Genomic DNA, 11,537 nt, shown 5'->3' with positions numbered 1-11,537 from the left:
AATCCTTTTCCGTTGTAAGTTTGAGACAGTACTCTTATTCATCACATTTATCTAGGGTTTTAAAATGTCAGTAGAGAAGTTTTCAATCATTGAACAGCCTTCCCCAATATTTGGAACATTTTGTGACATAAAACAACAGAGCAGGTTACATTTATATATATATATATATATATATATATATATATATATATATATATATATATATATATATATATATATATATATATATATATATATATATATATATATATATATATATATATATATATATATATATATATATATATATATATATATATATATATATATATATATATATATATATATATCTTGCATTATTCTTCTGCAGAATCCATGTAGATTAATCTGGTTTTCTTTTTTCTTTTACCCCCTTTTTTTAAAGGTTACAGAAAGGGAAATTGCCTACAAAGGGTCATATTAAAACAAAGGATAAGAATTACCATAGGAAATAATGGGAGCTCTGTGAACAGCCTTAGGAAATAATAAGAGCTGAGAAAAGATTACTGCCCTGAATAGGCTCCATTGAAATCAGTGGAAGCTGTACAGGGAATAAAGCATGGAATGGATTCTGAAAGGAAGCAGAAGGGGCCAAAAATATTGAAATGAGTTTGTGTTACCCTTGCTGCCAGATGATTTTAAATTTCCTTCCTATTAAAATATTCTATTGCAAACATCAATGTATCCTCTATTCCAGGGGTATCAAACTCAATTTCATTGAGGGCCGCATCAGCATTGCGGTTGCCCTCAGGGGGCCGGGTGGGTATGGCCAGGGTGGGCGTGGCCTACTGGCTGGGCGTGGCTAGAGTGCGTATGGCCTACTGGGTGGGCATGGCCAGCTCTACATCGTTCGCATCAAGGGTGCCTATGGGGGCCTGGGCAGGAGTGGGACAGATCTGAGGGTCTCTGGCAGAAGGAGGGTCTCTGGGCCAGGGCCAAGGCAGTGGGGGCCGTTCCCTCACTGTTTCCAGGATGGCTTCGCGGGCCACATGAAACCACTTCACGGGCCGGATCTGGCCCCCAGGCCTTGTGTTTGACATGTCTGCTCTATTCTTTTCTTCAGTAAATGCTAGCCAAAGAGGCATTTTGTGGAGTGGTTCAGGCACCAGACTAAAAACCAGAAGACCATGAGTTCTAGTCCTGTCTAAGGCACAAAACCAGTTGGGTACCTTGAGCCAGTCACTTTCTCTCAGCCCTAGGAAGGAGGCAATGGCAAACTACTTCTGAAATACCTTGCCAAGAAAACTTCAGGGACTACTTCAGGTAGTCACCTCCCATAGAATTGGACACGACTGAATGGAAGAACAAAAATATTTGATGCATAGGAAAATGTAAGGTGAGGCTGGAATAAATGACACCTGAGGTTGGAAAGGTGGGCTCTGGAATGATCTCCCTCTGAGGCTGAATGTGGAATGTGAATGATGGCAGCTGGGAAAAGAATGAGAGGGTAATATAATAGGAGTGTAATCATTCAAGATCCTGAACTAGCAATTGTCCTTTCAGTTCCACATTGCCATTCGTTCTGAGAGGGTCTGTCTTCTAATCCCTAATCCATTTCCCCATGCCCAGGTCTATTATTCCAATGACCTGCCTGCCATGTCCTTTAGGATGGTTCTACTGCAGCGTAACAGTTCACATCAAGTATGTAAAAAATCTATATATACCGTATTTTCCGGCGTATAAGACGACTGGGCGTATAAGACAACCCCTGACTTTTGAGAAGATTTTCATGGGTTAAAAAGTAGCCTTATACGCCGGAAACTACGGTAAGTTTTCTTGTTCCTGGAAGACAGGCATGTCTGGAAGTAGCTGTTTGTTCCCAGATAATTTGTGTGTGTGTGTGTGTGTGTACATGCTGAATGTATACATATTTTGTATACACACAGACACACACACTTGTAGACAGGAAGGATATTTTTATGATTGTCTATTACTTTGGCTATCTATATATTGAATCCAAAATTCTGTCAACCCCAAGACATAGATCAGCCCAAGAAATCAACTCCATAATAAGAGGAAAACCACTATTATTAGGATTAGCTTTAGTAAAGAATCTTGCAACTCTTGATCATGATTGTGGCATTACTCATTATTTACTACCATGTTACCTCACTGTCGTCATCTGTCAGATCACCTACATTTTCAACTATGGTAGATTTTATCGTATTTCCTAAGTAAGCAATATCCACCTGTTCTTTAAGAAAATCACTATATAGCATGGAAAACTACTGCCGTATTTTCCGGCGTATAAGACGACTTTTTAACCCCTGAAAATCTTCTCAAAAGTTGGGGGGTCGTCTTATACGCCGGGTCGTCTTATACACCGGAAAAAAAACAAATCAGTCGAGCAAAGCCGGGCCGCCCTGCGCAACTGAGCTACGGTAACTCCGGCGCGGCTCCGGGACACGGCTGGGCGGGAGCGTCGGGCGGCTCTCCCCACGCGAAGGCGGCGCTGCCCGTTGGTTCTTGGCCCAAGGGGAGGGCCTCGCGCCCGCCGGACTCACCTGTCACCAGCACCGCTCTCCCCCTCCCGTGGGGATGCGCTTCCGCCGGGCGGTGCTGTCGGAGACGAGCCAGCCTGGTGGCCGGGATTGGAGCTGCGCGCCGGACTAAGAGGCCGTTTCGTGAGGCGAGAGGGCGGCGGGAGGGGGGAAGGAGGAGGAGGAATCCCCAGACGTGGCAGCTCTTCCCGCCGCCCGTGGAGCGAGGTCGGTGTCCTCATCAGCCGCCTTTGCCTTGGCCAGAGGGATGCAGGGTGGGCACTTTAAGAGGCAGGCAGGCGCGGCGTCCCAGGCGGGGCATGGGCGCGGCAGTCGCTCTCCCGGTTTGGCAAGTTTCCCAGCAACAGGTCCGAGCGCAGGAGCCGCACCGCCAGGCTGCCCAGGAAAAGCAGCCACACCGAGAGGCTGCACGCCCAGTCCAGCTCCATGAGGGGCAGGGCGGGAAGCTGGCCGGGAAGAGGGACCGGGAGCCCGGGCCGAGCACGCCTCAGCCGACAGTGAGAGGGAAGCACACGAGTTCTAAAAAAGAGGCTGCGGGCGGAGGTGCCCCGCCCTGCGCCCAATGGGAGAAGTTCAAGGCCTGGGGGGGAAGCAGAAGGGGCGCCGGCCATGGCGGGGTGGCGGCTGCCCTCCGGCGCTGCCTGCCGCCTGGGAAACGCTGCGCCTCGGGGGCCGGCAGAAGCGCGGGAGCAGCGGGAGGGCCGGCGGGGCCAGTCGGGCCTTCGCCTCCTCTGCGACGGGCAGGGCATGTAAGTATTTTCCGGCGTATAAGACAAAACCTTGAAAATCTTCTTAAAAGTAGGGGGTCGTCTTATATGCCGGGTCGTCTTATATGCCAGAAAATACGGTACCTTACAGGTACAAGCCCCATGCATTACAAATGAATCTGGGCCAAATAATTTTAATAACATTCTACATTTGTGTCAGAAATCTAGCAAGCCCTGGAGAAATTATCACCCAAATTTAAGGATTCTAAAATATCCGAAAATAAAAAAATATATATCAAGGGATTGGTATTTTATGCATTCTGTGTCCTTTTACCAAGAGCAATACGCTCATTTTGTATTCATACAACCACTGTAAATGTCTCCTATTGCTTTGCCAGGTTAATTGTTCCAAATGAATGGCTCAGTTGTCACTTATCTTTAATGCTTCTTGACCTCCTTTTTTTTAATTAATGCCCATTCAAGCAGAACAGAAGGCATCTGCAGAGAGCTAAAAAAAAAAAGAAAAGCAAATTCAAGCAGAGATTTTTCTTGATTGTTTCTTCAATTAAGAGCTTCAGCCTCCTTTACCAGTCCTAGGCAGTGCTTCTGTTTAAGGTGATTTTCTTCACTCTTTACATCAGCCAAGATTATTTTTTTTTCTCCTAGATTTCAATAGGGCCTCTTACTCAGCCAACCCACAGAGATAACCTATCGATAGAGATGGATGGTAATTTTGAGGCAAAGGTTCAGAAATTGCTTTTTAAAACCCCCGCTGCTGAATTTTCCTTCCCTCACTCCTCTTTTCAACCACACTAAACTCCCACTGTGACCAAGGGAAAGCAACAAACCGCACCCCCCTGTTGTGCTCACAGATCTGATCTGGAAGCTCTTGACCTGGCATGGATTCTCAATTACTTGTTAAGACTGTTTTCCTCTTCTTCGTGAAAGTAGCAGCACCTCCTGGACCACCACCAGTGTCTTACTGCCTCTTTTGGCTGCCCTTCTCAGCGACCCAGTAGCCTTGTCACTATGGAAGATGCACAAGTCTACCCTTGCTTAGACCAGGGGTAGGCAACCTCGGCTCTTTTATGACTCATGGACTACAACTCCCAGAATTCCTGAGCCAGCTTGGCTGGCTCAGGAATTCTGGGAGTTGAAGTCCATGAGTCATAAAAGAGCCGAGGTTGCCTACCCCTGGCTTAGACCTTTTAAGGAAAAGAGCTAAATAATTTAAGAAGTCATAAATGCAAAACTGAACCCAGCTTCTTTGGTCATTTGCATTCACTCATTTTCTTCCATCATCTCAAAAGTTGCCGGTAGCTTCCTTCTCATCCCTTCCCTGTTGCACTTCCCCTTTTTTTAGAAATGAACAGAAGATGCGTATCACTGAAATGCAGCCTGGGAGTTTGAAAACTTGACCAAAAAGGCAACTTGCAGAAAGGAAAACAGAATCACTTTGGCAAAAAAAAAAAAAATCAACTTTGCTGACTGAAGGAACTATACAAAAGGTAGTTCTCAACTTACAACAAATTGTTTCGTGACCGTTCAAAGTTACAACAGCACTAAAAAAAAAAGCGACTTATGACCATTTTTCAAACTTATGATGTAGCAGCATCCCCACGGTCATGTGATCAAAATTCAGATGCTTGGCAACCGATTCATATTTATGACGCTCGCAGTGTTTCATGTGAGGGGGTCATGTGATCACCTTTTCCCACCTTCTGACAAGCAAAGCCAATAGGGAAGCCAGATTCACTTAACAATCGGGTCACCAGCAACCGCAGTGATTCACTTAACAACCGTGGCAAGAAACATTGTAAAATGGGGCAAAAGCCACTTAATAAATGCCTTGGCTTAGCAACAGAAATTTCGGGCTCATTTGTGCTCGTAAATCGAGGACTTCTGGTGTTGCATATCTTGTTCCCAAACAGATGTCATCGCACCAAACTAGAGTTCTGAGGGTCTCACTAAATCTTGCACTCTGGCTGGCTAAGTGCTGGTTGGACTAGTTATGGATTCCACATCATCTTCAGAAGGAAGAAATAAATATTGGGATAATGTTACATGCAGCTAGTGTTCTCTGAAAACATTCAATCCTGAAGATCAGTTAGTTAAATCACACTGCCCTAGATATTTGTGAACACTCTTTTTTGCAATGGAGAAATAATATTGTATTTCCCTCAAGAATTATTGAGGATAAACAAATTGAAAAACTCTTATGTCTTTCTGTGGGAATTTTATTCTATGGGATATTTTCTCTGGATTTTTCAAATACTCTGAAATTATATGAGAAGGATCAGGGAAACAAATGACATGGAGATGATGATGATGCATTAGATTTAAAGAAGACAGGATTCCTGCAGGATTTGAAACCATTATGATTAAACATCAATCATTACCTATCAGCATGTCCTAACAAGCAAAAGTTTCTGAAGGCTGATAAGTGATCAATATTGAACTTTTTTTTTCAGTCCGAGGTTATAAATCTGCTTTCCCCCAAATACCACCACTAGATAACACTTTGGCACTTACATAGCAGCTTACATATTATCACCCTTTAATAATAAAATGGTTACCACAACCTATGCATTCTTTTTTTTTTCTTGTTCAAAATATTTTACAAAGTAAAGATACAATAATATTTTCTTTCAAAAATACATTAAGTGAAAGGAAAAGCAATTTTCTTTTAGCTCATGACCTGGTAGGCAACACTTGGGTTTTAATATGGATTTAAGAGACATTTACAATCTTTGATGTGAGGTTTACATTTTTTTTATTTAATCCATGCTGGAGCCAGATAATGCCACCAATCTTATTTTTTCATATATTAACAGTAATGACATTTTAAGAAAACCAAAGCCAGGCTGCAAATTAAAAAAAAATACCCATAATTTATTATCTTAACTTTTAACCATGTTTTTCCTGTGCCTGGGGTATGTTTAAAGTATTACTAATGAGGTTTCTTCTGGAAGTGTATGGTGGGTGCTTTAATCTGAACTTTGGGAGAATATTACCATTTGAAGCATATATTTGCTTACCTTCTTTACCCAAGATAGTCCGAAAAGCTTTATTCTGAGACAGAACTTTATCGTAGAATTCCACCCCACCTCTAGCAAAACTGGGAGAAATGGAAGCTGCCTTTCTGTCTGTCCTATAATCGAACGCCTGGCTTATGGTATCATATAACAGACAATAGCCCATCAGCCCAAGTGCCAAAACTGCCATGTTGTAAATGCTTCGATATAGTACTGGAGCATTATATAAACCCAAGACCTGCTTTACAGTTATTCCAGAAATATAGGACCCAGCCAGACAAATGGGACCAACAGTTGCACATATTAGAGGCCTATTTTGTTGCAAATCAATGATCTCTCTTGCAATGGCAAACTTCTGAGCCTCTGGAGAAAGTGTCAAGGCATCCTTCAAGGCCAGGCCCTCTGGGCTTGTCCAGTCCACTTTCTTGCCTCTAAGATGAACACCTATCTTGGTAATCTGCTGTTCGCCACCGGATCTGTCACTGAAATGATATGGGATGCCCACCATACAGCCTTTGGCTCTCCATGGTAGACCAGCGCTTACAGGGTGCAATGTGCAAGTCCTAATGGCATCGTAACGATCTGCTGATTTCACTTTGACTTCCTGAAGGATGTTACAGAACAAATTCTGCAACTCTTCTGAAAGCTCCAATGGCTTTCCATGGTTCCAAGCCTGATATAGTGATTTGAACAACTCCTTTGAGAAGACGTGGTAAGTCAAGTTGGCACCAAACAATCCAGCACAAGAAATGGACAAAAAAGCAGTCCTATGTTTCTCCATTATAGAGACTGCCTTCCATAGAGAATGAAATGCCATGTTCAACTTCCAGCCAGATTCTGTTCAAGAAAGAATATATCTACACAAAAAGAAAAATCTCAATGGTTAAGTGGAATTACTTTAAACAGATAGAGAAATAACACTGTATTCAATAACCAGAAAGCAACTGCAGGAGAACAGTAATGAAGCACAACTTTTCATGTGTTATCAAAGCCACATCTTTTCCAACATCAAAGAGGACGTGCATGCATGTGCATAAGGAAACAGCCTGAAGCAGCTTTTGGAGCAGAATTTGGAAAAAGATATGGCTAGGAAAAGGCATGGGCTAAAAGAGGGGCTTCGTAATTACCCAGATGTACAGCCTTAATCTCCTATTTATACTAAAATTTTGTACAGGTAGTCTGACTTATGACCACAGTTGGGACCAGAATTTCTTTGCTAAGCCAGGTGGTTAAGTGAATTGTGCTCAACTTTACAATCCTTTTTTCCACAATAGTTAAGCAAATCACTGCACAATTCTTAAGTGAATCGCTTGGTCGATAAGCAAATCCAGTTTCCCCCACTGATTTTGCTTGTCAGAAGCCAACTGGGGAGGTCACAGATGGTGATTACATAACCTCAGGGTGCTGCAACCATCAAATACATACTAGTTTGACAAGCACCCAAGTTCTGATCACATGACCATAGGGATGCTGCAGCGGTCATAGATAGTCATAAGTCAATTTTTCAATGCTATTGTAACTTTGAACAGTTGCTAAATGAATGATTGTAAGTCAAGGACTACTTATATAATGATTCAAGACAGCTGTCCAAATCAGTCAGGGATGGATAATCTTTTGCCTCGATATAGTCACAACTGGAATGCAGATGCTCTTATTATATATGCAACTTACAATGAGAGGCAAATCCCCATTCCATGATGATCAGAAAGCAGTGTCTCTGTGTATCTGTGAAGGCAACTTCTGATTGACTGCAGTGAAAGCAGAGAATTGAAACACTTTGTGTACAAGCTGTTCTTTGGGAACAACAATGGAAGACAAGTCAAATGCCAAAAAACATGTCTAGCTTGTGCTTACAAACACAAATTACAATCACAGAAAGCCAAGAGAAGTACTTCCTTTTCTAGATGCATAGTCTATACCAGGGGTCAGCAACCTGAAACAGTGAAAGAGCCACTCGGAACCGGTTCCCTCACAAAAGGGAAAACTGGGAGCCGCAAAAAATGTGTGCACATGCGCAGAACAGGGTTTGACTGAAGAGTGGAGCCAAGGCGAGCTATGCACCTACCCTGCATATTTGAATTGATTGGTTGAACTTTTTTAGTCCCACTTTTTTTTTAGACTGCACATGGCAGAGGACTGGGAGCTGCAGGAGACGAATGAAAGAGCCGCATGCAGCTCCGGAGCCGCGGGTTGCAGACCTGTGGTCTATACTGTATAGATGTGATTATTATTAAAGAAATTTAATATAACTGGAATTAGTGGAACAGTGATAAAAAGAATTGGATTCTGATTCCACTTGACAGTCAGCCATTAAAATATCAATGTTGGGTTAATTTCTTATTTTACAATTTATGCCTCACTTGGTTGTTTATAAGCAATGCCCTGAATCATCGTCTCTCTCTCTCTCTCTCTCTCTCTTTGTGTGTGTGTGTGTGTGTGTGTGTGTGTGTGTGTGTGTGTGTGTGTAAAGGTAAAGGTTCCCCTGCACATGCGTGCTAGTCGTTTCCAACTCTAGGGGCCAGTGCTCATCTCCGTTTCAAAGCCGAAGAGCCAGCGCTTGTCTGAGGACGTCTCCGTGGTCATGTGGCCGGCATGACTAGACGCCAAAGAGCCTTGGTGGAGCAGTGGGCTAATGCCTCCTTAGGTAACACCAGCTGCCTGCAATCAGTGCAGGTTCGCATCCCACCAGGCTCAAGGTTGACTCAGCCTTCCATCCTTCCGTGGTAGGTAAAATGAGGACCCAGATTGTTGGGGGCAATTAAGCTGACTTTGTAATAATGCCGCTTGGTGTGTGTGTGAAAGCCCTAATAAGCAGGCATATACATAGAATGAAAGCTACTGCTAAGCTTGTAAGCCGCCCTGAGTCTTCGGAGAAGGGCGGGATATAAATGGAATTTAAAAAAATAAAAATAAAAAAGGCGCACGGAACGCTTTTACCTTCCCACCGTAGTGGTCCCTATTTTTCTACTTGCATTTTTACATGCTTTCGAACTGCTAGGTTGGCAGAAGCTGGGATGAGTAACAGACGGTCACTCTGTTACGCGGCACTCGGGATTCGACCCGCCAAACTGCCGACCTTCTGATCGACAAGCTCAGCGTCCTAACCCACTGAGCCACCGCATCCCTTACATAACACACATACACACAAATAATTACTATACATTATTCTCAATTTTACCTTTTTGCTAGAGAAGCTTATCTCACAGGCATTATTCTATTGCATTTGTTGAGTTCTTTATCAGTCTTACCATTCTTTTCAGCACTGTGATTTTGGATAGGTTTTTTTTAAATTAAATTGATCATCATGATGAGAAAAAGCAGTACAAAGGGCAATTGCACTACAGATGACTCTTTCTGAATAGCAAAGTAAGTAGATAAATCACAGGATCAATTAGTCAAAGAAGGTCAGAAGAAATAAGATAATCTTTATTGTTATTTTTTACTATGGGCACAATGGCACACATCAAAAATGAAATTTAGTTGCCCGCTCTCAAAGTGAAAAACACACATGACACACACCTAAAACATACTATAAACAACATATGTATAGACCCACACCCATACATAAAGGTAAAGGTAAAGGTTCCCCCGCACATGCGTGCTAGTCGTTTCCGACTCTAGGGGCCGGTGCTCATCTCCGTTTCAAAGCCGAAGAGCCAGCGCTTGTCCGAGGACATCTCCGTGGTCATGTGGCCGGCATGACTAGACGCCAAAGGCGCACGGAACGCTGTTACCTTCCCACCGGAGTGGTCCCTATTTTTCTACTTGCATTTTTACGTGCTTTCAAACTGCTAGGTTGGCAGAAGCTGGGACGAGTAACAGGCGCTCACTCTGTTACGCGGCACTCGGGATTCGACCCGCCAAACTGCCGACCTTCCGATCGACAAGCTCAGCGTCCTAACCCACTGAGCCACCGCGTCCCTACACACCCATACATACATAACAATAAAATATTAAATACTGCCTCAATACAATTCTTTGGGGCATTGCTACCACAGCAAGGAAGCTGCTTTACTTTCTGTTCAAATACCAAGCAACAATAAGTTTAAAATAGCTTAATAGCCTTAAAGCGCATACATATATATTTGTACAATGCTGCAACAATGCATAAAGTATATCAGCCTCAACCCTTTTTTTCCCCTTCCCCCTTTTTGGCTAGAACAGCAACTCTGGGCTAATTCCAGATCACACAACTAATCTGTAGTTGGTAGACTGATAGCACAATTCAAGGACCTCCTTATTGAAATAAACGTTGCATTTAATTATCCTGTACTTTATTCATATTTCACCTTCTTTGGCTTGACTGGAAATCAGGCGGCATAAATTATAAAAATTATTATCCTCAACTCAATATAAAGCATTGTACCGCCGTTAAGAACCCCGTTCAGAGCTAATTTCCAGTCCATGCCACCCATCAGATAGACCAGGGGTAGGCAACCTTGGCTCTTTTATGACTCATGGACTTCAACTCCCAGAATTCCTGAGCCAGCATAGCTGGCTCAGGAATTCTGGGAGTTGAAGTCCATGAGTCATAAAAGAGCCAAGGTTGCCTACCCCTGAGATAGACAGATAGATAATAACCTTTATTGGGCACAATGGCACACATTAAAAATGAAATTTAGTTGCTTGCTCTCAAAGTGTACACATACATAACACACATTTAAACATACTATATACAACGTATGTATACAGATCAAGCTTTTCCCTTTCTAAATATCCCGACTTTATACAGAACACAGAAAAGGCCTTTCGCTTTGGCTTACCCTATCGCCTCCCAATTGGGTTATTTCTCGTTTAATCTGAAAACCAAGACGCGTGCACATAATATACCTAGGCGGACACGGAAAGACTAGGTTGCTACATCAGCGTGCAATTTAACAAGAGAGCAACTGCTCAGAATCCCGCTTTTACCTTTCAATAGCCTCTGCGCCAGGAGGAGGAGGAGGGGGAGGGAAACACGCGAAAGCCGTAAAGCAGGTGAGCTGCCGCAAAAGCCGAGTGCCGCAAAGCAGAGAGGGACTGACGTCATCGCAGGAGCTCGGAGTTGCTATGGCGACGAGGAAATCTTTATATTCTGGCGCAAGGTCACTTCTTGCTTCGGGGCTTTCTCTAGTTCGGGGGTAGGGTGGGGGTGGGGAACGGGAGTCCCTTTTATGACTTTTATGTTTTTTTTGTGATTCTGGGAGTTGAAGTCCACAAGTCCGCCAAAGGGTCCTCGTTCCCCACTTCTGCTCTTAGTGGGACTTTGCGTTGCTTTTTGTTTTTTTTTTGTTTTT

At 43.3% G+C, this 11,537-nt stretch overlaps 1 protein-coding gene across 4 annotated transcripts; it reads right to left on the bottom strand.

Annotated features, from left to right (window-relative positions):
- Window positions 1-5,761: 5,761 nt before the first annotated feature.
- On the bottom strand, window positions 5,762-11,212 carry TMEM177 (transmembrane protein 177). 4 transcript variants are annotated; one of them, XM_081316565.1, is made up of 3 exons: window positions 11,025-11,145; window positions 9,440-9,611; window positions 5,762-7,118 (listed from the first exon to the last, which is right to left on the bottom strand). In XM_081316565.1, exon 3 carries the CDS (start codon window positions 7,076-7,078, stop codon window positions 6,134-6,136), a length of 945 nt encoding a protein of 314 aa, XP_081172691.1. In that variant the 5' UTR covers window positions 7,079-7,118; window positions 9,440-9,611; window positions 11,025-11,145; the 3' UTR covers window positions 5,762-6,133. The 4 variants fall into 4 exon arrangements, with proteins under 4 accessions (XP_081172691.1, XP_081172689.1, XP_081172690.1 ...); XM_081316563.1 differs by lacking the exon at window positions 9,440-9,611 and adding an exon at window positions 7,933-8,009 and having other exon boundaries at window positions 11,025-11,083; XM_081316564.1 differs by lacking the exons at window positions 9,440-9,611; window positions 11,025-11,145 and adding an exon at window positions 11,173-11,212.
- Between the last annotated feature and the right edge of the window lie 325 nt (window positions 11,213-11,537).

The sequence above is a fragment of the Vipera berus genome, assembly GCF_964194415.1.
Source record: "Vipera berus genome assembly, chromosome: 1".
In the NCBI taxonomy this organism is placed as follows: Eukaryota; Metazoa; Chordata; class Lepidosauria; order Squamata; family Viperidae; genus Vipera; species Vipera berus.
This window is presented reverse-complemented; position numbering and strand designations above follow the sequence as displayed.